This window comes from Neophocaena asiaeorientalis, unplaced genomic scaffold (assembly GCF_003031525.2).
Source record: "Neophocaena asiaeorientalis asiaeorientalis breed wild unplaced genomic scaffold, Neophocaena_asiaeorientalis_V1.1 scaffold143, whole genome shotgun sequence".
Lineage (NCBI taxonomy): Eukaryota > Metazoa > Chordata > Mammalia > Artiodactyla > Phocoenidae > Neophocaena > Neophocaena asiaeorientalis.
Window position 1 is genome coordinate 769,093 of NW_020175536.1, and position 27,989 is coordinate 797,081.

Below are 27,989 nucleotides of genomic sequence, written 5' to 3' on the forward strand. Positions count from 1 at the left end.
CCTAGCCCCACCCAGAGGCGGGACTTCCCCCCGTCCCCGGAAGGAGGAGGAGCGTCGTCAGTCTGGACTGGGTAACTGGGCGGAGGCAAAGGTGGGGGTGGAGGCGGAGGCGGAGGAGATTTGGAAGGTGAGGGCGCGGGTGCGGTGCAGGCAAGCTCCCGGCTGCTAATGGTTTATTAGAAGGGCGGGGATAAAAAATTCCCGCCGGCGCTCTCGGGTTAGGCGGGACGGCTCCCCTCCGCGCGTCGCTCCACCTGCGGGCCGCCGGGGCAGAGCTGCAGTGGGCGGGGTGCCAGTTACTTCCGCGAAGGGGAAGTGGGCAGGGCTGATGCGCGGGGCTCCGCGGGTAATTTCGTGGGTTTCTGGCTTTTCCAGATCCTTGTTTGTTTTCTGGGGGCCGAGCTCCTCTAAGGTCCGGGGGTTTGTGACGTCCCGCGCACTTCATCGCGAAGCTCTGTCAGAGGGTCCCGTTTCTTAGCTACGGTGCCTCCTCCCTCCTGGGGGTGAGTAGCAGACGGGCGGGCGATCTGCGCCAAGTGTCTACGTCCCGCCGAGGAGACAGGTTTGTAATCATGAAAATGACTGTGGTGTTAACTCCCGAGAGGCTCTCTTCCTTCCTAGGCCCCTCATCCCTGCTGAATTTAGCGAACCATCTTCAGTGTTACAGATTTTAATGAATACTATAGTTGTCGGAGATAGCAAGCTGGCAGGATCCACTCTGTGCGAAATTGTGGAGTACTAAACCGTAAATCTAAGTGGGGGACATTGGCTTTCCTCCCTTTATGTTTTTCATATTTTCCTATTTCTCACTTCTGTTTTGTTGTGCTGCCCTGTTTTCCAGCCAGTGGAAGAACTATGATAAATTTATTCACAGCACTGCGATAAGAACAAAAAAAGAATCATATTCTGTAGCCTTAAATCATGTATTACGCTGGCTTGTTTTGGTGTCCCAAGTAATCTCGTCAGATTGTGAGCTCCTTGGGAGCAGAGACCGTGTTGCTGAATTCTAGAAACGCCACAGCTCCGGAGCATGCGCTGGCGCATAGTATACATTCAATGACTATTTCATTGGTTTATTAAGGTTTCCTCTCCAAACTGTCATATAAAAGGAAACATCAAGAGGGGTAGTGTTTTACAAAGAGGATGCATCCCTTCTGGTGGAATTTCAAGTAATGGCTGGGATTCCACCGCCCTTCAAATTTTTAAGTGTAAACTACCACCTACATTGTTCATAGGGCAAGTCGCTGATTCCTAGAATGAATCTTTTCTTGATGAATTAACCTCAAACTTTAGAATAAAGGGTATTTTTTCTGATGAGAAATTCAGGTGGCATCAAAGTACCCTTTTTAGTTGTAGAGTTACCATGCTAGAGAAAGAACACAAGCCTTATGGGTTATCACCTTGACATTCTTTGGCAGACAGGATAGTATGTGCTATTTACATGATTTTAACCATGAAACACAAAGATGTGATAGTATTGATCATCTTCATTCACTTATTTAATGCTCTCTGTGTGGAGTCCCTGTTTTTCTCTTTGCCTAAAGGTAAGGTATCATTAAAGAAGCTTGATAAAACTTTCATTTCAAAAAATTGAGTGTATACTCAGCATATATAGAAATTACATCCATTTGCATGGATTATTTTCTGAATGAATTATAATGATCAAGAGATGTCTTACCCATCAGCCTGGCTCTATCTTCTCATTTCTCTCTTCAGGTTCAGTTCACTCACCTTTTCCCTGTCATCCTTCTTCCCTCCCCAGCTCACACAGTAAAAGTATCCACACTTAAAAAGAGGAGCCAACCATAATCAAATTATCTTCCTTTTCAATGACAGATTTTTTGACGTTATTGATATAAACAGCAATTTTGAAATATGAGACGCCCTGGAAATTTGGCAGTTGGCCAAATGAAATTTGATTTGTTTACATAAAATTTGCCTCCTCAAACATTCAATACTGCAGCTTTCCAAAATAATTTTTTTCTCATCAGAGACTGCCTTTCTTTGGAATCTTTACTTTTTGACTCAGTGGGGAATCCCTTAAATTTTGTGGTCAGTGTCATCAGTAAGGTGGTAGAGGGAAGTCTGCAAATTTTCATCTCTCTTGCACATTCTTTTCTTGCCTGTTAGATAAATAATTTACAGAAGTTTCTGGCCTAATTCATGTGCACTAAAATTCAGTTACATAATTTAAAAAGCATGTTTGTAAACTCTTTGTCAAACTATTTTAATGATTATTTTCAGAAACTAAAATTTAGCCTGAATGAGAGATAAAATAATGACTTTTTGAAGGCATAACTTTTCCTACCTTGTACAAATATAATATTGGCAGCAGTCATTGTGTAGCACTGGATGGGGAATCAGGAGATCTGGTTTCTAATCCCTGCTTTGTCACTAACGAGCTGTGTGATCTTCGGTAAGTCATTTAAACTCTACGTCCTTGGCTTTGATTTTTATAAATGAAGATAATATCTTCCTTTTAGGATCATTGTCAGGATTTTAAAATATATTTGAAAATGCACTGAAAATTACTATACATATAGCGTTTTTTAATAGCTTAACTCTGTGCAGTCATAGGTATTTGAATAGTGTGACATTCTTAATCATTTCTATTATTCTCATAGGAATCACCTCTTGAAATAACTGTCTTTTGTACATGGTATAGTTTTGTAAGATAATCATCTAGTGTGTATGAAACTGCTTTTGAGTACTAATAAAATCATCTTTCACTTTAATATTCCTCCTGTCCATACTTCAGTGTATCTACTGAGGCCATATCTGTCTTTTGTTTTCATAAACTTGTTTTCATTATTTCTCCCAATTCAGACAGATTTATAAAAAAGCCTTACCTTCTTATTGTAGTGTAAAGCACATGCATAGTTAGCTTATGCAAATTTATAACTATATATGCTTAAAAAATACTTCTTTGTATTATATGGCTTCAAAATATAACCTGCCTAGTTTATCTGGTGTTTAATAAAAAGAAAAAAGACAGTAATCTGTTTAAAACCTGAAAGAGAAACTGGGGGGACATAATTTGCAGCAGTATGGTATACAATAATCCATACTTTGAAGAGTAATATAGAGATCTTTAAAAAGAGTAATTTTGACCACACACAGTTTTATTCTTTGCTGATTTTAATATAAACCTTCTGTAAAATGCAACCTAAGTGTAATTTCAAATAGCAGAATATTTGGTCTATGGACTAGGATTTAGTAGATCGCTGTTACAGTGCTGAAGGTATCTTGTAGCAGTTAGTGTCATAAGGTCGCCTACATTATAATTTCTTGTGCATAATCTTAGCAACTGTTGTTCTGATTTTATATGAGTTGTTACCATTATAGAAGCAGTCACATTGCCTTATAAACATAACAGAATTTGTGCAATGAAATGGGTGGTATCTCCCCCCCAACTAAAAAGATAATCATCTTGGGAAGCTATAAACTGGGTTCAGTAACACTGCCATTGCTCAAAAAATTTCTGGCGTTCTAGTTTTGGAATTACCATCAGAGTTTGCAGCACATTTAAAAAATATCTCTAATAGTAGTTAATCTTCATCTTTTCAAATTGCCTTTCATTTCTGGAAGCTGGTAACAATCCCTTATAACTAAGACAAGTGAATAAAGTGGATATTTAAATGTCTCTCTGGGATAAAAAATGAAGTGTGATTATTTTCATATTTTTTGAAAATAAAATAGAAAATCTCCAGAATATTCTATGCCATCATGGAAATATTGGAACAATCAACCTCATAATGTGATTTCTTTGAAGGAGACAGCACTCGGTTGAATACATAAGTTCTTATATGTGTATTATGAGGTCAGTCTCATTGCATGGTGATCATATTTTTATTTTCCTTAGCAACCACAGAAGTATATATATGTTACCGTTTTTCTAGTTAAATTGTCTCTAATTGTTCTTTTACTGTATACTTGTGATAATTTTGATGGTGTTCACCCTTTTCTGAATCAGGAACTTAGATCATTTGTTTTTCTTCCCAGTACCATGCTCTGCTTCGCCATGAAACTTTTTTGTTTTTTCACCTATGTTATTGGATTGTTAGTAAGTTTTCTATTGGATTATATTGTATCTTTAACTTTTAATGGATTAAAGCCATTGCCATTTTACTAAAATATATGGAGGCTGAAATCTTGGTAGATAAGTTATCACTCAATTTTGCAGTTACCTATTTTATGTCACTTAGTACTTTATAACTTTCTTCATATAAATGTTTAACTTTTATGTTATAATTCATGTAATTTCTGTATTCAGAATCCTTCTTTGCTTATGGGAGGAATCATTCTGTAATTCCACCCTACCTTTCTATACTGGTCTCTTTTTTCCAGCATAAAGCCTTTTTTCACACCTTTTTGGTCACACTTGTTACTAAACATGTCATGTTCATTCTCAGTGCCAAAGTTTTAACTTTATCATTTTTTCCTGAAATCCCTTTGTCTTTCATTCTTTCTGTTCAAACTTAATCAATTCTTCAGCGGTCTATCAGATCATATCTGTTCAATAAAATTTTCAGTGAAACACTTGCTGTTCTGATCTTCCTGCATCTTTACACTTTTATTGCAGTTATTTTTTTATCACTCATTTGGTACTAAATGAATACTACCTTGCATTTTTCTTAATTATGAACCTCTATCAGCACAACATACAACATAATTCAGAATAGATGTTCATATGATGATTTCATAGATGTTCAATAAATTATTTGTTCCATAATTTGTTATGCAAATTATGCAACCATCTTCACTCAGATATTTCATGTGATTTTACCTTTGTGAACCATTTAATAACACCAAATAAATATAGTTTGTACCATAAATGCATTCGTTGTTGTAATCTGGTTATCATTATTATATTCCTAATAACTTTATTTTGTAGAAGCTTAAGTGAAAATGGTACATATTAGAAGACATGAAACAAGGAAAAATTCTAAAACTCAAGAATGTGAACAGAAATCTCGAGTGGATTGGAGGCGGACTAAAAGAAGTAGTCTCTCACAATTATGTGATAGTGATGATGAGCTTGAGAGCGATGAGGAGCTTGATAGTGATGAAAGTGTTGACAATAATGAAAGTGTTGACAGTGATGAAGAACCTGATAGTAACGAGGGGCTTGATAGTAATAAGAAGCCAGAAAATGAAAGAGAGCTTAAATTAATTAAAGTTGAAAGTGAAGGAAACAATAGTGAGCATCTCATTAACACTGGCAACAGTTCAACATATGAAGAAGAAAAGAACAAAACCAAACATGGAAGTATTGACTTACCAGATCATGAAAAGCATTCAGGTCAAGAGGAAGATGATCTCAACAAACACTCTGGACAAATAACAGAGGAGGATTTAGAAGAAGAACACATCAAGCGAGGGAAGAGAAAAAGGATCTCCTCTGTGATGTACGACAGTGATGAAAGTGACGACAGTGATATCCTTGTTAGAAAAGTGGGAGTTAAACATCCACGTAGAGTGGTTGAAGATGAATGTTCTTCAGTGGAGATGGAGCAAAAAGAACCTGAAAAAACTTTAGCTGCAAGAAAGCGAGAACAGCTCCAGAAACTGCAAGACCTCTCAAAACGGAGATCTCGTCAGAGACGCAGTAGTAGTAGAGATTTTGAGGTGTGTTATATTTTATTGGTTTTGTTACTGTTTTTAACTTTTTATTTAAGTATTTTATAAAAATCAAAGGGCCTGAGTCTGTTCTATTTCACAATAATTCTAAAATTTACTTTTTATTCAAGTTTCCTTGAACATGTTTGATTGCAGTATTGTATCTAATAATATTTTTTATGAGCCTCATTCTTTCACTCTTTTTTAAAATTGAAAGACTTCTTTAAAATTTGGTCTTTCCTGTTTTTAATTTCTACTTATAATCTTAATGTCGATTTTAAACATCTTATTTCACTTACCAGGGTATATTATCTTCCTCCTAATTTCAAAAGTTCAACATTTAACATAAGATTTTTTTTAACCTTAAAATATAAAATTAACTTCTACAAATCAGTTTTTTATTTCGGATTTAATCTTTTAATTTCACATCCATACTGACAATTTTTTTTTTTTTTGCGGTACGCGGGCCTCTCACTGTTGTGGCCTCTCCCGCTGCGGAGCACAGGCTCCGGGCGCGCAGGCTCAGCGGCCATGGCTCATGGGCCCAGCCACTCCGCGGCATGTGGGATCCTCCCGGACCGGGGCACAAACCCGTGTCCCTTGCATCGTCAGGCAGATTCTCAACCACTGCGCCACCAGGGAAGCCCCATACTGACAGTTTTTTAAAGGTACACTTTACTAAAAATACTAAAAGGTATGTTTTAATTTAATTAGGACTCTGAAAAGAAATCCTGCCCAAGCAGTGATGAAAATGATGATGAGGAGGAGGGGGAGGAGGAAGATGATTATGAATATGATGAAGATGGAGATGATTATGTTATTGATGACTTTGTAGTGCAAGATGAGGAGGGTGATGAAGAGAATAAAAGCCAACGAGGAGAAAAACTGAAATTAGTAAAGCAGAATTCTCTTTGTAAGTTAAATATCAAGAGAATGTTTTATGACTTGTTCTAATCATGATATTATACTAAGTATCAAATCAGCCTTTTACTATCATGTTCTAAATCATTGATTAGGAGCTGTGGTTTCATTTTCAGGTAAATTTGTCTAATAATAGTTTATTTTAGTGGTTTTGAGAACCTTTTACACTCTTAAAAATAATTGAGGACCCCAAAGAGCTTTTGTTTCTGTGGGTTATATCAACATTTACCATTGTAGAAATATAAAAGAGAAATTTAAAATATATCTATTAATTAAATGACATAAAATAACTCGTGTAATGTGATAAGCTCGTTAGATAACATTTTTCTGAAAAATAACTATTTTTCAAAAAAATGAGAAGAATGGCAATGTTTTACATTTTAATAAATATATTTAACATCTAGCTTAACAGAAGGCAGCTGGGTTCTTATATCGGCTTTTGCATTCAGTCTGTTGTGATATTTTGTGATATTAGATGAAAGCAATTTTGTTTCACACAGATAGGTAGCTGGAAAAGGGAGGATTGTTTTTAAAGCATTTTTTAAATAATTGTGGATATTCTCATTTGACACCACACCAAAATTGAACAAGTGGTAGTTTCTTAAAGGTTAGTTTGCAGTATAGAATGTGAAAGCATATGAATGAACTTTTAGTACTTACATTACATTCCATTGGTCTGTCTTGTAATTTGAATGGATCTTTTACCCATGCATGATTTTGTAACATCATGCACTGATCATTTGGAAAATATTGGTTCACTGGGTTATGTAGCTCTTCCATATATTGACACATTTCATTATACAGTATTTAAGAAATCACATTCATTAATATCACCACCAATCTCATCAGAAAATTCTTTAGGTTTTGGGAAGTTGTCAAGCTCATAGTAACAAATACAAGTTTTTCAAAATTCTAATTTCTACTCAAAAATCTGTTTTTTATCTTCGGTAACAAATACTGTGAGTTCTTGAAATGACAGTTTCTCTTTGCTCATTTTTGACAAAATATTTGACAAATGCCTGAATAACATAGTTCGTCAATAGTTCTCTCAAGTAAACATGGTGTTTCAAGTAAACCTGACAAATGAGGCTTTTTTAACTCCCAACTCAGTTTTTTCTCAAAGTACGATATTACACTTGATATGCAGCACAGGTGCTTTATCCATCCTTCCCATTTCATCTCACTGAATACAAAAAAGGTGTAGCCTCAAGATTCAAGATTTAATAAAAGTAATAATTTTTCCTGCTTCATCAAGGACATTCTTAAGTGAAAGTAGGTTTTTTACTGAATGCATAGGAATGATTATAATGATTACTAGTAGTTTGGTTCTATAGCCATGATTCATGTTAAGGGGTCAGCTGCCTTATCCATAGTTACTTTTGCAACATCATTGAAAATGTCAACATGGTGAAACAGCAGATAATTATCTTAGTGTTATTGCTTTGACCTCACTGATCCCCTTAAATGGACTAGGAGACTTCCAGGGGTCTACAGATCACACTTTGAGAACCACAGGTGTTATCTGATCTTTTGAAGTGAAACTCAGTGAAACCTATCAGAAAATTAGAATCTTTTATATTTTCACACAATGAAAATATAAATAATAGGGCCCTGAAAATTTAGGATGTCTTTAAATATGTATTATTGTTCTGATCCCTGTAGTTGTACATAAATTTAAATAGTTTTTTATGATGTTTTACAACTCTGGTACAACTCTGTTGGATGAAAACATTTTTTTTCTTCAAGAATGTTTTTTCCCCAAAAAATTAAAGGACATATTTACTAAAGTTAAGTGTAATATGGTTCAAATTAGATACCATGATTTAGATAAATTAGTAGATTTAGGTATGAATCAAATTTCAAGAAATTTATCAGTTACAGAAATGCCAGTGTTAAGCATCTGTGTATTGAAAGTTAATGACTGTTTTCCTTATGTCAGTAGGCACTGGTTCACCTGCCATCTGGACATTTGAATCCCAGGAAAACTCAATTAGGAAGTGTCCCATCATTCTGGATATTAATATCTAGAATGTGATAGAACATTTACTGAGAGATACCCACTCATAAACACTCCTGTTAATTAATGAAAATAAAAGTCCACCATATGGGAACTATTTTAACTTTCTTCTCTATCCTACACTTTTATGCTTACTTTTGTTTTTTTTAAGGGAGGTTTTAGATGTACTGAGAAGTTGAGTAGAAAGTACAGAGAGTTCCTATATAACCCCTCATTCAGAGTTTCCCTGTTATTAACATCTTGGATTAGTTTGGTATATCTGGTGCAATCGATGAGCCAATATGAATACATTATTAACTGTAGTTCATAGTTTGTGTCGGGGCTTACTCTTTGTGTTGTACATTCCATGGGTTTGAGAAATGTATAATGATGCAACAGGTATCCACCATTACAATATCAGAACAGTTTCACTCTCCTAAAAATGCCTTGTTCACCACCTACTCATCCCTCCCTCCCTCCCACCCCAGAACCCTTATCAACCATTGACCTTTGAAATGTCTCCATAGTTTTCCCTTTGCCAGAATGTTTTATAGTTGGAATCATACAGCATGTAGCCTTTTCAGGTTGGCATATTTCACCTAATAACGCATTTAAGTTTCCTCCATGTCTTAATGTGCATGATAGCTCATTTCTTTTTATCACTGAATAATATTCCATTGTATGGATGTACCACAGTTTGTTTATCCATTCACCTGCTGAGGGACATGTTGGTTGCTTCTAAGTTTTGGCAATTATGAATAAAGCTGCTATAAATGTTTGTGTGCAAATATATCTATGGACATAAGTTTCCAACTCATTTGGGTAAATATCAAGTTCTGTGCTTGCTTTTACTATTGAGCATCTCCACCTTAGAAGGAGATGTACCTCATTTTCTATGCAATACATTTTATCTTATGTGTTCTTAATTGAAGCTTCTCCTTCTGGCTCTATCCCTACAAGCTCTCTTTTCTCAACTTGTAACCATATTAATGCCTTTCCTCCCTTCAGTTGGCATGTTCTATTAGCCACCATTCTAAATCTTATCTTTTTGTTCAAGTCTCCCAGTAACTCTGCAAAGCATTGTGCTTAGACTATTATACCCATCGATCCAGTGAAATTGCTCTCACCAAAGTTAGTGATAACTTTTTAGTTGCCAAGATGCGCTTTGGTTCTTATGTTAACCTGATACTGCTGTGTGCTTTGCCACTAACCATTGACAACTCTCACTTTCAAAGTTCTCTTTTTCGCTTCTTGCATTCCCCTTTATAATATTGCTTTCCTCTTTTTCCATTTGCCATGTAAATATCGATGTTTCTAAAGGTTCCATCCTCAAACTACCTTCATTTTGCTTGTGCTTCAGGCAGTCTCTGCCCCATAACTTCAGCCCAATCTATGGGGAAATTCCCAAACTTTTATTTCCAGCACAGATTTCTCCATAGTCTTAAGGCCCAATTTTTAAATCTTTTTATTGAACCTTGTCATCAGGGTGTCTTTCAGACATCTCAGACTCAATATGTGCAAAACTAAATGATTGAGAGGGAGCATAAGGGAGTTTTGGGCTGGTGGTAGAACTTGTTTTTTTCATTGTCATGGTGGTTACACAACTTCGTGTTTTGGTTACAGAACTGTGCACCCAAGAGTGAATTTTATGGTATGTGAAAAAGTAAAGCTCAGTAAAGAAATCCAAATGAGCATCCCTACTTCCCCAAAAATTACTTAAATCGTTAATCAGCTTCACTTCTCTTTGTAATCCTAATACACATTAGACTTGGTGACACATTATAAGAACTTATTAGTTGGATGGATGTATGATTAAGATAAATATATTGACTGAAGGCTCCTTGGTCTTATAGTTTAAGAAACAAAAATGTTAGGCGTGACCAGATTTATTAATACGTCAGAGGAAAAAAAAACCCACATATTTTTATGTGATAATTTATGATTTGATTAATGTTTTTAATAGGTAACAATGATTATGCCATTTAAGAATATAATAAATGAAACTAAATACAGGCAGTTTTTGATATGCCAAGGGATTATGTTCTAAAAGTTGCTATAAATCAATTCTTACATTTGAAAATCAACATACATTTTCTTGTTAAGGCAATAATCTATATGATGAATAGTGAACACCCTTCTGTGGCCTGGGTTAGGTTGTAATTAAGCTAGTATTCCCAGATTCATTCTCCCCCCATCCCCAACTTCTATAAGAACAGTGACAACTACTCATATTCAACATGTGATCAGAATTTGGGAGAAATGTTCAGAACTCCAAATTCAGCACTCACTTGAGACTCACAATCAGTGGCATATGCAATTTTACCTTTTTGAAGAGAACAGTTCTACTGTAGGAAGACATTTTGTTACTTCCTTGCTATCTGCTATTTGGCTCTGAAAGACAGACACATTTGTAACACCTTAAAATAGAATAGTTAGCCTCCTGCTACATGGTTGAAGCACTTAAAAGACAGTCTTTTTCCCTTCTCATCAATCCCTATTATTATTTATTCATATTTATTCTGAGGCTGCAACTCCCAGAAAAGATATCAAAGAAAGTAGAGGGATGGACTAGCAATGGTTTGTTGTATTACAGATCTATATAGGTCACATGGTAATAATGTTATACACGGGTAGAGAGATAGGAACACCTTCAGATTTGTAGATACTAAAAATTATATTATTTTTCCAGTACTCTATCATATGTTCAGAGTGACAGAAAACCAAGTAGTACATTATAAAAGTACATCTCAGTCTACTAGTGCCTTGCTAGAAAAATGCTTGCTAGAATACTGGAAATTAGATTGAGTGAACATTAACTTAGTCTCCACCTAGCAATTAAACAGAATCATTCTATCAACATGCATGGTATGACTAAGAGCAGTCTCACAACAATTTATGTTAAATATTAAATCCTCTCGAGAACTCCTCCTCTTGTTTTAGGATAAATAAAAAGTACCAGTGAAATCATATGGCACAAGGGAAAAGTAACCCTGCCCTGAAGACTCGGGAAGAAAATGCCCATGAAAAAAATGTTTCATTAAAGGAAATGGAAGAAAATTGTACAAAGCGTTTGCTTTGCAATCTATGAAAAAGAAATAGTCATGAGGAGAGAACAGTTTGAGGTGAAAGGGAGGTAGTTAAGGATACACTGCCAGAAATGAAAAATATAAAGTCAGAAATAAAATCTATATTGAAAGCAGTAGAGAGCAGAATTAACAGTACAGAAAATCTCATCAATGATATGTAGGTTAAACCCTAGAAGCTTCTAGCATAGAGAGAAAAATAAAACATTTCTAGAGGAGGAGATAATACATAAAGGAATAGAAATGAAGACCCTATTTCACAAATTCCTGTGGGGGGGGAATACAGAACAAATGGAAATCTAAAGGAAGAAAATTACATAACCTTAGTGAGATATATAAAAGATTTGAATGTGTTCAGAGGCTTACCATGTTTCTGGATATAAAGACACATGGAGATGTGAATTCAAAGGTATCATAGAAGAAAATATTTTTGAGTTGCCAAACACACCTGTTTATGCAGATTAAAGGGGCTTACATCCTAAGTTGATGAAAAATATTTTCAAACAGGCATATGAAGGAAGTAATTTTGTAATTACAAGAGTAAAGAAAAAGTCCTCTATTCTTTTTAGAACTATAAAAATTGTTTAGTATTAGGTGCCATATTAATGTGTTGCATATGTCAAAAGAGAAAAAATAATAATTTAAATAGATTCTAAAAAAGCACTTGATAACATTCAATGCCCATATCTAGTTTTCCAAAAAGTCTTATGAATAGTTATATGAGCATATGTCCTTTACATAACAAAGAATATTTTAAACCAAGATCCAACATCATAATGAAGCACTAGAGGTATTCTCTTTAAAATAAAGAACAAGACAAAAATATTTCCTACTTTGTTCTAGATGTTTTCAGCAATGCAACAGATGTGAAAGTAAAACAAGAAATATAACTATTGAAAAGGAAAAGACATTATTGAACATAATATGATTATACACAAACTATCAGTTTCTGACTTATTTAACCAAAGATACAGAAGTTCAGAGAAAGGATATGAATATATTGAGAGTAGGAGTAGATGCAGCATCTATTTCCATATTTTTCTTAAGTTCTTTTTTCTCTATATGAGTGGGAGGCACCTGTTGGAGTAGAAAAAGGGGCCCATTTCTTGCTCTGCCCCTGCCCTCTTACACTGGGCTTACATCTCCATTTCAGAAGAAAGTACACCAACAGTCCATGTGCTTCTGTTCTCTAATAAGAGAATATTTATAAACATTCTCTTGGTTTTTGAAATAAACTTAGCACTAGCAAGACCACATCCTCCTCAGGGTAGGGGAGAAAGCAGTCAGTGCCCAGGAATTCCCAAACAGTATCTCTCTCACCAGCTCTATAATGTTCCAGGAAGCTCATTTTCCTTAGAAAAACATCTCAAAAAATGCCAGATGCATAATAAATATGTAAAACTCAGTAGTTTTCTTATATGCTGTCAATAATTTAGAAGATATAATGAGGGAAAATTCCATTTACACTAGTGAACAAAATTATTACTAGGCCTAATCTTAAGAAGAAAAGCATGACTTTACAGGTACAAGAATAAAATTTGCTGTGGAATAGGAAAGGAAATGTGAGTAAAAGAAGAGATAAGCATGTTTCTGGGAGGTAATAAATCATACAAGAGGTTATATCTTCTGAAATTAATGTTTTGATTCAGCTTTGCAAACACAATCCTAAAGTTCTCTTGAAAGAACAAATACATGAGAATAAATAACCTTTGAAAACAAAAAATAAAGTGGAAGGACTTGCCCCACCAGATATAAAAAGTAATCATAAAATTGCAATAAGTAAAGCAATATAGTACTGATGTGAGAATGACAGCCAGATCAGTAGGAAAGGAAGCGCAGATGGGGCTGAAACAAAATCTTAGCATATATATGAAATACATGATAAAGGATGCACAGAAAATCAGCAGAATGACCAAAATATCCAATGATTGGGTGTGGGGAAGGTGATTAGCTACCTTGAAAAAGTCAAGTTATTCCTAAATATGAATATTGTTTATTTTCTCCTGTATCCTTTTGAAATTTTTTATAATCATGGAGAAAAGTTATAAACAATATTTCTGGGGTATTCCACAGAAGCCCATCCAATATAGGGATTAAAGCGATGAGAAAAGCTCTGGGGGAGGTCTGAGCTCTATTCCTGACTCTGCCTCTATCTAGTTGTGTAATAAGTTATTTCATCATTGAGTCATTTTTACTAGTCTTGAAGGATTTGAATTTTATTTTCTCTGATTTCCCATTCACGTCTAAAATCCCATGTTCTGAAGTATCAAATCTAACTACCATGTGGAACAACATCTATATAGGGGATTGTAGCATGAAATCTAGAGTCAGAGTGTCTGTTCCAGCCTTGGTTCCAACACTTACTAACTATGATCTTTGGGAAGTTTTTCATCCTCTCTCTTTTTCATCTTCATTCTCAGTGACTAGACAAGTCACTGAGCCAGCTATAAAATTAGGATAAGTAAGCAATTTCTCCTATTTCTTAATTTCTTAGCCTTGGAGAAAGGAACCCATTGTATTTAGGGAATTGTTTTGTCTGTTGGATTCTAATATTTATTTTAAATTAATTTCAGATTCTTTTAGTGACCACTATACTCACTTTGAAAGAGTTGTGAAGGCTCTTCTGATCAATGCTCTAGATAAATCTTTTCTGGGAACATTATACGGTAAGTTAATAATATGAATGGAAGAATCAGGGTTTTTTTTTTTTCCCAATTTTTAAGCAGCCTCATTGTTCTATATGTATATATGTGTGTGTGTGTATAAACAAAACCACAGAGACCCAATCTTAAGGCCCTCCAGTTGTTCCCTCTAGTATCAGCTACACCAAAAGTCCATTCACATGAAAAACTTGTTAGTGTTTATTATTTGTGATATGTGAAAGTACAATAGAAATAGTTTCCCTGCCCTTTGAGAGTTCACAGTGAACTTGAGGATACAGGACATATACTAATTAAACAGCAGGGTAATTCAACACCCATGTGTTGTCCTAGCCTAAGCGCTAAGCTCCTTGAATTTCACCAAAAGTTATATGCTTTTTTATGCTTTTGTGCCTCGTTGTTTCTCGTTAGAGTATAATCCCTTCCTACCTTAGATTTTCTAAGTGAGTATGAAATCATTTCCACTATGAAAGCTATCTGTGACCCATTCAAATAATATTTGTCACTCCTTCATTTGTGCTATCATTATCCTGAGTATGGTGGCACTGATGTATATGCACTTTTCATATATATTGAAAATGTATTTTTGCTTTCCTCCCTTTCAAGAGTGTGAGAAGAACCATACTTTCTATATACACACCCCTTGTATCTAGCACGGAATCTGGCTCTTAATAAAGACAATAAATATGTTGTGCTGAATGTCTACCAAAGTTCCAGAGTAAGATTTCATTCAGACTTTATTGAACAAATATTTGTTGAGTGCCTACTAAGGGCCGGGCATTATTTGAGGGCTAGGAATATGGCAATGACTATGACATGGAAGATTCTTGCCTCCTGTTGCGTAAAGTCTAATGGGAGAGACAGCAATGAGTAAACAAATATATAACATGATATGATTTCACCTAAGGGATTAATTCTTGAAAAAATATAAAATAAGAAGGAAATCAAGAGTGATAAAGGAAAGGAAACTGTGTTAGTTAGATTGGTCAAAGAAGGTCTCCCAAGTGGTATCTTTTGAACAGAAACCTGAAAGAAGTGAGGGAGGAAGCAATGCATGGATCTAGCAGAGAGCACAGCAAGTGTAAAGACCCTTAGAAAAGAGTAAGTTTGATGTGTTCAAGGAACAATTAGAGAGCCTGTGTGGCTCCTTCCTTTCCCTAATGCTCTGATGGAAGGATTTTCTTTAACTTCATTAATTTTTTTAAATTTAAAATGTTTCTAACCAACCAAGCAAGTTATCTTCTTAAAACTATGGGAAGAAATCTTTATGCAATTATTTAAATATTTTATACGGGCAAAGTGCTTGGTTTTGTTGTTGTTGTTATTCCCCTGAACAGATGGCGCGAGGCAAAAATCATATGCACAAGATATGTTGACATCTCTTCATTATTTGGATAACCGCTTTGTTCAGCCTCGTCTAGAGAACTTAGTCTCTAGAAGTCGTTGGAAAGAGCAATATAAGGTATACAGTTTTATTTGTTTTTGAATCTCTGGTCGGGGGATGGGGTGAGGTTGGAGTGGGAGACCTCCCCACTCCAGTCCTTCAATAACCAGTCACACTGAATAATCTTCTAAATTATTAACAGTTTTCTTTGTTAAATAATCAGCTTGTCGTTTCTCATCTCTTCTAAAGGCTATAATTGTTTTAGTCTTTCACACTTGTTATATCTATCCAATAATTAAGTAGTCCTAAATGGTAAATTTAGAACATCTCTAAGGCTTAGCCCATCTGTTAAAATGAGGAGATTGTCTCACAGGATGTTAATTATTTCAGAAAAGAGAGTTTCATTGTTAAAGAAGGTTGAGAAACAGTAGGGTTAACTTAACTGGAGGACTTTCAAGGAGCATTAATGTGTGAATTTATACTGTAAATCTTCAAGAGGGCAATGTAGAATATAATACTTTCCAAATTTGTGTTTTACTATGAGGCTTCTTTTCATGAAATACCTATTGTTACCTTCTAGGATATTGGTTCCCATAACTTAATTAGGGAAACACTGACCTATGTGGTCTTTGACATCCTTCTCCACCTTAAGATTTTGTAGTTCTAGCAATTTGGGGGAAACATCTTTTTAATTTATAAGATATATTTGATTTCATGTTATCACCTAGGTTTCTATTTTATGATCTCTAATAGTAGAGGCTGTACTATATGATTTTTAAGTCTTTTCTTCCTCCCTACTTCTAACGTTGTAGCTTCTAATAATTAGCAAGAGGAAAATGGCAAGATAGTAGAAGTTCAAGTTCCTTATAGTCCTTCTAGCACTTAAATCGTTAGCTACTCTACCTCATTTATGTCAGGAGATTTGGCTTCATCCAAGGCCTGTTTGGCCTTGAATTACCTGATGATAAATTAGCCACAGATGGATTAGGTTTAAGGACAGTTATGGGATTATAAAAAAAAAGAATTAAAAGACTTCAATTTGGAGGATAGCTTGAGTTTAGGGCCACCATATATATCTTTTTGACTTTGGGTGATTTTTTAACTTTTGTAAATTCCAGTTTATTCCTCAGATAGAGAAAATATTTATTTACTTTTAAGGTAAAGCACATAGCATAGCTCTTAGGATGTGGTATATATATTTTTGTCTTTAATAAAACAATAGCATATTGATCATTTAATTTTCCCAAGTAACTGATATGCAAAGTAAGGTATCTTATTTGATCTTTAGAGTAACCCCTCAAGGAATGTACTATTATTTCCTCCATTTTAGAGATGAGAAAATTGTGACTCAGAAAAATTGAGTAACATAAGGTTACACAGCTAGTAATTAGCCAGGCAGGCCAATATTTGAACCTAGAAACCTTAGGGGTAGGGTTTCTCAGACTTCAAAGCCCATCCATTCTGCTATAGTATGCTTTACCATACTATGGTAGGTTATGTTGAGTTTGAATAACCCAATGTTGAAATAATAACTGTAATATACAAGAAAATATTAGCTTAAAAATTTAGAGACAGAGATGATTCAGTACGATCTTGGTCAGGATAAGCTAGGTTATGCTGCAAAAAATAAATAATGTGACGAACAAAGTAAACCAGCAATGAAAATCTCAATAGCTTAACCCAACAAAGTTTATTTTTCACTTATATGTCCAATGTGAGCCAATAAGGGTGCTCTGTTAATTGTAGTCACTCAGAGAACCAAGCTGATAGACCTTTCATCTCAGCATGTGCTTCTGTGAATACCAGAGAAGCAGGAAGGGAAGGTGGTTAGTCATCTGTTCACTCTGAATGTCAGCCTGTAAGTGACATGTGTCATGAAGTACCATGAAATATGAGAAACAGTAAAAAGTAGACAAAAGACAATGTCTTTGTGAATCATACAATGTAAAAAGGAAACTATATTGGATACTTAATTACTGTCAGGCTGATAGAGAATGCAGTTTAGTGACCCTGCTAATATGCTCATTGTGTGCAGTTCACATATTGTGGTAAACTGATCCACGCTACTAATCACAGCAGTAGTATCTAGCACAGGTCTAGAGCGTAAGCAAAACTACTCAAGCACAAGTAATTTCACAGCTTAATAAAGCTTATTTATGAATACCAAATATTTTCTCAGGTTGTTTACTCATTGTTAACTCACCTATTAGACTGGCCATAGCAATACTGGCAACCTAGAAATCCTAGTTCAAACTTGTTTATTTTCCTAGTACTTTAGTAAGAAACCATAGGAGAATTAAATTATTTCTGGGCTATTTTGTGGAAAATATAATTCACACAATGGAGACTGAATGTGATCTTGTTTTTTCTTAATTTTTTACTAACCTAAATGAATTTAATCATTTTATTATATTATTCTGAATTTTTTCTGCTCATTCTTTCCTATTTTAACTATTATATCTGGAGATGAGAAGAGGGAAAAGAAGTAAATCAAAACCTGTGAAAAGCACTGCTTAATAGTAACCAAAGTTTGAGCATTATGAAACTATTTTTTTCCCTAATCTGGTTTCTTTTCATTTACTAGCCTAAATTATAAATTCACTTTTAAAATTTAAATATATCTTATGCTCAGTACTAAAGTAAGAAATACCAGTGTGTTTTGCTCTTACATCTTGCCCTATCATTGTGATTTCTAACTTTGATTTTAATTTGGTTGGGCTGTTTTTATGTTTTATTTTACTGTTGTTTTTCTTATCCTTTAAACCTTCATTACATTTTGAAATTATTTTCAGGAGCGAGTAGAAAATTATTCTAATGTAAGTATCCATTTGAAGAATCCTGAGAACTGTTCCTGCCAGGCTTGTGGATTGCATCGCCACTGTACATATTCGGTGCATTTATCAGGAAAGTTATATAACACCAGGACTATGGAAATAGATGATTTCATGTCACATGATAAACAGGTATTTTTTCCCTTCATTTTAGTTCTCAACATTTAGAAATTTTCACTAAATAAGCCTGCACAAGTAACCCTAAGTTATTTTCACAAATGGAGAAAGCACCAGGAGAAGGGAAAAGAATACAAGGAAAGAGTGTGTGGTTTTTGAATGTGAAAAATATGTGTTATATAGCAGATTCACTCCAAATTCAGTCAGATACTGAAATAGTGCATACTGTCTAAGTATACATCACCCAAACTGCGGGGGAGAGGGGAGAGGGTATAGGATGAGGATGAAAAGGGAGGTAACTGGGGCAGGGGAAGCAGAAGTCCTTTTGGAGTCCAAAGGAGAATTTGACCCCAATGGAAATTTTAGGGCAGATAATCTACCAAATTGACAATCCACAGACAGAGAGGCCTATTCACCTCAATATGAGATTTGAAGGAAAATTGTGCTTCAGCCTAGACTACATCAGAAGTGTTTCAGAGCCTAGAGCAATCACCATATATTTAAGGTCCTGTTAATTTTGAATGACTAGACAAAACAGAAGAAAATGTTTGAAATATTTGAAGAAATGTATTTGATAAACAAGAACAGAGCAATGCAATGTGAAGAAAGAAAAAGTGCAAATGTGTACTACTTCTATTTTTAAATCTTTGTAAAACTGTTGCACTTATAAATGCAAAAATATTAATATTGAGATCTTCCTCTGGAATTCCCTCCATGGATTCCGCATCCACTGATACAGAGGACCGACTGTGTATTTATTGAAAAAAAACCCTGTCTATGTGGACCTGTGCAGTTCAAACCCTAGTTGTTTAAGGGTTGACTGTACTATGTTTATACCTGTGGTTGGTTAAATCTGCAGAGAGGATTCCGCAGATATGGAGGCCCGACTGTGGGACTTGAGCATCTGCAGATTTTGGTATCAGGGAGGGTTCTGGAACCAATCCCCTGCGGCTACTGAGGAGGGACTGTAGTTTTAGTTACAGCAGTCTTGGGTAGGGTACTGAGATGAGAGGCGTTGGACCACCAGGTTATGGTAAAGTCTGAGAGCATGGATGAGAAGGAAATCGCCTAGAGGAAAAATATGTGAAATCTGAAAGGCAGTTAGGAGGACTGAAAACAGTCAGTTTTTCAGTTTTGCCCAGAGTCTGTCCAGACTCCTCAAGATGCTTAAGACCCAGTGGGAGGAGGTAGTAATTTTGAGGCAAGTGGCAAGGTGTAATGTGTCCATGCAAAGAACAGGCCAAGAGGAAAGAGAATCCCTTGACTCAGTCTATTGCACTAAATGTTCCTAGAGACCTAGGAACAAAATCCAAACTTCTTCCCATCCTTCCTCTTTCCTTGAGGATCTTTTTTCTTTCTTCTCCATACTTTAATTTCCTTAAGAAGCTGGCTGCTCCTCTGTATTTGAGGGCCTAGAGAAATACCTCAAAAAGCTACCTGCAGTGAGCTGGATATTATAGATGTGCGTAATGCATGTTTCATTATATTTCCTTGCTTTAATTTGTTAAACAGTGTTAATTTACGTTTCTACATGCTGTATCTAATAAATTACAAATCAGATTATTTCTATTGCCTTGCAGTCACCATCTTCTGCTTTAGGAAAATTTGTTGACAGTTTTTACCTTTGTTTCCATTTATATCTTTGGATATGTAGGGTACCTTAGTTCACACTGGTAACTGAGATAGTTGTCTTCAGATTTATCAGTTCATAGAACTATGCTAACCCTGCACAGTGGATTAGTAATCATTTATATGTCACTTTGCTTATCTGCTTTAAGATAATCATCACAGAACTTATCATTTCTCTCTCTCTCTGGCAAGTTTTTTAAGTCTATCTCATTAGACTAACGTCCTTCTTTTTTTTCTTTCTTTCTTTTTTTGGCTGTGCTGCGCAGCTTTTGGGATCTTAGTTCCCTGACCAGGGATTGAACTTGGGCCCTCGGCAATGAAAGTGCCGAGTCCTAACACTGGACCGCCAGGGAATTCCCTAGAATAGTGTCCTTAATGTTTAGAAATGCAATTAGTTAATAAAAAGTACTCTCTGAATACATTTCTGGACATTTAAGGACACTATTCTAACAGCATAGATTCATTTTACTTGTTTTTAGTACTTCATATAAATAGCATGCTACAATATAAGCTGTGTTGTACTGTATACATTAATTCATAGGGTATAGTGGGCTATAACAATACACTAAAACAGGGGTGGGGTGAAAGGAGAGGTCCACTTGCAGTGTATGCAACTCCTATATACATTTACTGTTTACATTTACTGTTTTCTGTGAAGCCTTACTAACAGTGGTTTAGGCTCTTCCATATAAAATGTGATTACATTTGAGAAAAAAATAGTGTGAGAATATTCTAAAGGTAATTTTGGGTTTATTGACCTCCATAAGTGTAAGGTAGACACCAAGAGGGTAGGAATTAGAAATGGAAAGGAGTAAATTATAATGTTTAATATTTTCAGTGGATATTTTTATTTCATAGAGAAAAAAATTAGAGATTTTTAAACACCTCTCCTTCCCTTTTGTCCCAACTTAAAAATTCTATATAGATAAATTCCTCTTGTTTTGTGGAAATACAGAATACAATGCAATAGAAGTAAAAAAATCACATTATTCTTCCAGAACAACCATAGGAGACTTCTCCCACATCATCTGTTCTAATGGCAGAAATGGAGAGACTAGCCCTAGTGTCCACTGCAACTGTTGTGGTATCTTTTTACTCAAAGTGGGAGCTACTGGCAAGTGAACTGTAATTTATACGACTAGTTTGATGATAATGTTGCAATAGGAATGATACTTAGAGTGAGTAAGCAATGAACAATAATACCTGATTGTGTCTGATGATCTGAAAAACAGATTTTCCCAGAACATGAACAGAAATCTGAACATGATTTTCTTCAACTTTTGGGGATTTTAAGAAAGGTTTTAAGGTATCGCAGGTACCATCTTCACAAGATGATGCATCAAACCTGACTCTTGCTGATCATCATATTTAACTTTCATTCATCTTTATCAGTATACTCTTGTACTGTGTATTGAACTCATCACCTGTGTGATCCCTACAGTGTGACTTCAGAAAAACGGTCCAGTTATTATTTGCCAGATAGAAGACAAGTTACATAGATCAATATTGTAACTATATCATTTGTACTGAATTCATGAAAGCATAACCTATTATGCATGTAGACACAGAGACAAATACATAAGTTAGGAAGAAGTTTGTTTCTTCAGGTTACTCTATGAGAATAAGATTGGTCATGTTACAAAGTTTGGAGCCCTTTCTGATGCGTTTTCTACAATGAGTGAAATAATGTAGGTACAATTATATTTAATTTGGTCAGTGCAGGGATACTGTTTTCCTATTTTGGCTATAGGTGTGTATAACAAAGTATACATTCAAAACATTCTGAAAGAGAATGGGTGGTTGACTTCACAAGAATAGTATTCTTAATCGTAGAATCCCAGAAGTCCGTATAAAGATAGAAATCAAAAATTTTGTAGTTTTCTAACAATAAAATACTAATGTGTTATAATTATATCAGACTCATTAATTCAGGAAACAAATGGGATAAAACACAAAGTTATTTTTTACTTCGCAGAATATTTTAGAATAAAAGTAGTTAAAAACTACCAATTTTTAATATTGGTATGAGAGTTTGTTTCAGTTTACATGTTGTTTATAAGCTAGAAAATTATCATAATCCAGGCATTTTTACCTCAGTAACTGTATATACAATAGCTTGCATGCTTTTCTGTTTTGGGGTGTGGCTGTCCTTATCCTTATAAGCCATTTTTCTCCTCCTTCCCAAACTTGGCTGACTCTGTGTTTTAAAGACTTAGTTCACGCATTACCTTATTGAGGATTCTTCTCCTTTCTGGATTGGGTTAATTGTCCCTTCTCTGTACGTTGATTGCATCCCAGGCATAGCATTTGGCACATTGTTTTGTGATCATTTGTTTTTCTCCCAGGGCTGTAAATTCCCCTGATACAGGTGGTACATATTTCATTTCTGCATCTCCAGTGCTTAGCTCAATACTTGAAACATAGCAGTTGCTCAGTTTTTATTAACTGGGTTATTTAAATAAAAGAAGGTAAAGGAATCATTGTATAAATTTTAAAAAATTAAGCATTTATTGGATTCTACTTTTAAAGAAAATCTGAAAACCAGAAAGGCTGTACATTCATTACAATATCTTCACTTCACATAGCAGATGATGTTTATTTCTTCCTTTAGGTGTTTACTATTGGCAGAATTTGTGCTAATCGTACCAGAATTTACCATGAACTGAAACATTTTAAATTCAAGCTGTACCAGGAATGTTGCTCCATTGCAAAGACGGAAGAGGTTGAAGATGAACAGGTTAAAGAAACAGTGGAGAGAATTTTCAATCAGTCAAAAGAAAATGGCTGGATTAAGGAGGTAAGGTATTCAATATTGAAGAACCATTTCATCGAGTAGGTTCTGGAGCCTAATTTTTATCAGCAAAAGGATACAAATTATGAGAGTAGAAGACAGTAAAATTTAAAAGAGAACCTCTCTTTCTCTCCCTGTCTTTGTATTTTCTCTTCTTCCACCCATTCCTTTCATGCTTATCATTGTCCTGCCCTGAATAGGTGCCCTGATGTTCTAAGCATTCGCTCAACTCATCAGATAAATTTTAATCAGCAGTGATACTGTCCTTTAGTGAAGGACCTCTGTCCTTTCAGTTTTATGTATGTGGTTTTCCTTACATATATATTAAGTCCCCTTATTTTCTTTGACAAAGTATAGGACTCACCTCTGCTTGTCTGCTTCCTATCTTTAGAACAGTTCTTGTGACCTGAGAGAGAAGAAGCACCTGGTGCCAATCTGAGGAAAGGATCTCGGCTGCCAGTTCTAATACCACCCACATCCTCTTCTTGAGGACATGGGACTGAGCAGTGAGCACTGTAACTGGAGATCAAGGGGAATGCAGAGGTTTCGGGCCACGGCACTGATTTTGATTCCCCCATATCCTGTTGATCACTAAATTTGATATCAGGGATAAAGTGGGGGTTTTGAAGAGTGCACTGGATTCCCGAAGATCTGCTGGCAGCTCATAAGCTCTGGTCTGCTCACAGAGCTTTTAGAATTGTTATGGTGCATGGAAAGAATGCTAAAATGATTGCAATCTTCTAAAACAAGTCTAGTTACATGACTGTATAAGAGAGAACAGATAAGAGATTTTCAGGCAACTCAGTATATTTAATCTTAAAAAATAAAAAAGGCTGACTTGAGATCCATTGCCTGCGTTATTTATATCATAGGGAAATTGTAAAAGAAAAAAATAAAAAGAGAGCTTAGAGAATAAACTTACGAGCAAAAGGAAAGAAAATGAGAACAACAAAACAGGAACTTCTTAGGACATTACAAGTTCCACAGAGGTCTCCTGGGCTGGTGAATGACATCAAGATTGGTTTCCCTTTTGACAATTATCCGCCCACCACAAACCACCACCCACTGATCCCCTTGCCTGCCCCCCACATCTTGACCCTTAAGTCGTCTTGCTCTCATTTTTCTCTCTTCAGCTTTTTATCTTTTACTTTGCTTCCACTTCTCTCACTTCCAATTCTTTCCTCCTTATCCTTCTCTGTGCTTTTTCATTTGCCTTGGGGAAGAGCCATCACTTACCCAGTAAGTCCCAACTTCATTTTCCTTAATGACATTAAATTCTTAAGTGCTTTTATTGATGCATTTAAGTGTTGCCAACCCTCTCCTGGAGTTGAAAGACCTTTTGGAACACTGCATTTTTAAAAAAATTATGTACTAGTTATAGCAAAATCACTGTGCATTACATATATAATAATTTCATATATAGGGAAGAACATTAAACTTCTTGCAGAAAAAAGTAAAAGCATTTCCAAATCACATACCTTAGAGAAAGCTTAACAAGGTCCATGACAACAGAAGGGACCTGGAATAAAAAAAACATTCTTAAGAAAGCCAAGTAAGTATCACATTATGCTTAAAGAATAACACTTAGCATTGGGCATTGAAGGTATTTCAAGATGGTGCATGTTTAGGACAATGTGCACATTTTTTTTCACATAAAATACCAAAAAGCTTCATTTTCTTTTTGAGATCCTTCCTACTTTAAAAAAATTGTCTACAGACTTTCTCAAAAGATTTCCTAGAAACCAAAGAAGTTTATTAGCCATTATAAACCCATATGCAGCTTTGTGTGCTGTGATTAAATTTCAGGATTTATCAAGTACCCTGACATTTTTCAGCATCACTCTGCCTCCCCCTCAGTGTGTGTGTGTGTGTGTGTGTGTGTCTTTGAGTAATAGCACTACGTGTGTTCTTGTGATGCATGATGCATGACTTCTTCTTGGCCACAGTTATTCTGACCCTTTAGAATGCCAGGGCTCAGTGCTATTATACTTGAGTGGCCACATCCGTGGCTCTTTCTGCTCTTAGCTCTCAATTATTATGTGAACCCCTTCTTTTACCTTACACAAACTATCTGTTCCTGTCATTCCTCCCCCAGCTTATGTTTCACACCTTGCTTTTTTCCTTACCTGACTCTTCTTCCTCCGAGCATTTTCCTTCCATTATCTCGGGATATCTCAGCCTTTCTTCCCAAAGACCTGCCAACTAGACTAACTTCATTCTTCTTATTCTTCCTCCTAACAGTTGAACTAGGAGATCCGTTTTTAACTAATGATATTAAAAGGGTAGGAGCAATTCAAGTGTAAGAAAAGAACAAATGATAAGAAAATTATAATACAAAATTATAATAAAATGAAAAAATATAAACATAATAGTAATATATGTCTTGTTCTAAATTAGAGCTGAAGAACAGAGTATCATATGCACTGGCAAATTCTAACAAATGTTTTTTCTTTAAGAAGAGAGTGCCTATGATGATGGGGTTTCCAGGGAAATTGAAGACAGGATTATTGGGATGGGGTGGTGAATACATAACACCAGGAAGTGAATAAAGTATGTCCATAGAAGTATCAAGTTTCAGTTCCTGTCATCACAAGCATCAGAGTTATCAGGATCCTCACTCACTTTACTGGGAGTAAAACCAAAGCTCATAAGTAGAGTTAAGAAACCATTAGGTCAGTTCATCTCCTCAGCTGAAGGAAGCACTCTGAAATCTGTCAAGCTTGAAATCTCCAAATCATCCCAATTCCTCTCTTCTCTTGTCTTGCCCTGGTCTTTACTCTCCACCTTCATTGCTGTCACTCAAATTTAGGCCCTCATTACCTAAATTATTACCGTAGACTATTATAGTAAGTAGTTGCCAAACCATTCTAGACTAGATGTTTCACCTTTTTCTTCCCCAAAAAATACACCTCAGATAGTGTCAATTTCCTGCCCTAACACCTTTGGCAGTTTTCCATCGCCTGTCACATTATTGCTAAACTCTGTAACCTAGCATTTCATACTACCTCTTTGGTTCAGTCTTATCTCTCTCAGTTCCCCTACAAAACCTCAGATTGTAGTCAAATCCCGTACTCTATTGTCTTGTCACTGTTGTATGGACTTTTGTCTCCTAGAGAAAACTCTCCACCAAATCGTTGCCTACCAAATCTTTTTCCCCAGGACAACTTAAATGCCACTCTTTCCTGGTCACCTCAGCTAACCATAACCTCTCTTCTGAACCCGCGTAACAGTGTCTATACTTCTTTATGGCACTTGTTATTTGTTATCATTGGTGAACTCTGTTCTCCTTAGGGGCAGGGAAAGCAATTTTTTTAATACCTAAACAGTCATTAGCAGAGTATTTGATATATGTTATGTGTTCAGCAAATTTTTGTTGAATAAGTTATTAAAGTTGTTATGTTTCTACTATAAATATGATAATAGGAAACTTATAATTTATAAGAAAGTTATGAAATTAATAATGTTCATTTTGATCTCTTTCCAATGCTTTATATGAATTAGAAATGCTTATTTGAAATTGAGTCCCTGTTCATAATAAAAAGATTTTTGTTCACAATTACCATGAGATTAACTTGCTCCTATTTGTGTCTGTAGATTGAAAAGGCCTAGTTTATCTTCACTGCTTTGAGTAAAATAACTAGCTTTTTTATTGTATACACAGAAATACGATCAACTTCAAGAATATCTCAGTTCTGCGGATTACTTTCAAGATGAGAAGTTTGACTGAATTGTAACACATTTCCTTCAGAGAAGATTTTATAAATTCCTGTAAATTTGAAGATCATGAGTCTTGTTTCTCTGTATCATGTGACATTTATATATTTTATGTATAGGTTCATGGCAAAATATCTTGTGTAAAACATATGTTCATCTTAATTTCCATGAAATGGCGCTCTACAGTCTAATAAAACTTTTATCCACTGTACATAGAAAAACATAAGCTTAATCATTGTTAAGTGTATTTTAAAGTTATATAACAATGCCTTTATAACATACGACTATCAAGTGAATGAGCTGTTCATGTACTGTCAGTTTAATAGAAAAACACTGTATTTAAAAAATGTATTTAGACTAACATCTATATGTATTTATCGCTGAATTCCTGCCCAGATCTGTTTATTACCCTTTTGCAGTATTAAATGATCTTCACTAATGTATTTTTTACTACTGTCATTATCTAAATCAGTGAGCCATGAAAGAAACCTCAGTGTCTCATTCAATTTAGTTTCCTTGCCTCAGAATCAGACTGTAGTTTACCCATTTTAAGTAGAGGTGTGCTTTTTCTCCTCTTCCAGAGTTTCCCTTACGAATAGATTTCAGGCCTCCAGAGTCTTCCATCCCTCCCATTCAGGAATAATTTCATGATATGTATTTTCATGCTTCATAATGTTCGTTCTTTTTCCTATCCGATTTTGTCTACAGGTTAATGATTTAAGACGTATTTTATTTATTTTTATCCATTACTTTTCCCACATAAGTATTTATGTTAGGATCAGAAGATCTCAGAGAGACAAATTCAGCCAAAAATAGTTTAAAAGCATATTTTGGCATCTGCATTGCTTTGCACATCTAAATTTTCACTTAATATAAATATAATAAAGTAAATAATAAACTAAAATGGTTTTAGAGTGAACAAATGGACCATGTCTATTCTGTATCTTTAATTCTTAAAAGTGGTATTCTCATAGGATCCAGTTCCCTGTGGAATTTTATTTATTTTTTACATCTTTATTGGAGTATAATTGCTCTACAATGGTGTGTTAGTTTCTGTTGTATAACAAGGTGAATCAGCTCTACATATACATATATCCCCATATCTCCTCCCTCTTACATCCCCTGTGGAATTTTAGATACTTGTTTCTTACTTGAAGTGTTGGTTGAACCTAGCTTCATCTGTTATGTGGTTCATGGAATGGACTTCATTACAAACTGCATACATTAAAAATTGCATTTTATTA

General features: G+C 35.2%; 1 protein-coding gene across 4 annotated transcripts; it reads left to right on the plus strand.

Moving 5' to 3' along the window:
- Window positions 1-38: 38 nt before the first annotated feature.
- On the plus strand, window positions 39-27,986 carry CCDC82 (coiled-coil domain containing 82). Of its 4 annotated transcripts, none has more exons than XM_024731258.1 (9): window positions 39-127; window positions 376-562; window positions 4,895-5,628; window positions 6,334-6,532; window positions 14,193-14,285; window positions 15,617-15,741; window positions 18,456-18,626; window positions 22,852-23,037; window positions 26,693-27,986. In XM_024731258.1, the coding sequence occupies exons 3-9, from the start codon at window positions 4,909-4,911 to the stop codon at window positions 26,756-26,758; spliced, it is 1,560 nt and encodes a 519-aa protein (XP_024587026.1). In that variant the 5' UTR covers window positions 39-127; window positions 376-562; window positions 4,895-4,908; the 3' UTR covers window positions 26,759-27,986. The 4 variants fall into 4 exon arrangements, with proteins under 4 accessions (XP_024587026.1, XP_024587027.1, XP_024587028.1 ...); XM_024731259.1 differs by having other exon boundaries at window positions 53-71; XM_024731260.1 differs by lacking the exon at window positions 39-127 and adding an exon at window positions 3,700-3,820 and having other exon boundaries at window positions 303-562.
- Window positions 27,987-27,989: the final 3 nt, after the last annotated feature.

Excerpts from the sequence above, each read along its gene's own strand:
- CCDC82 (XM_024731258.1), top strand. The coding sequence starts at position 4,909 with ATGGTACATATTAGAAGACATGAAACAAGGAAAAATTCTAAAACTCAA. Across the intron at positions 5,629-6,333 it reads GTAGTAGTAGAGATTTTGAG|GACTCTGAAAAGAAATCCTG; the intron begins GTGTGTTATATT and ends TAATTTAATTAG. Across the intron at positions 6,533-14,192 it reads AGTAAAGCAGAATTCTCTTT|ATTCTTTTAGTGACCACTAT; the intron begins GTAAGTTAAATA and ends AATTAATTTCAG.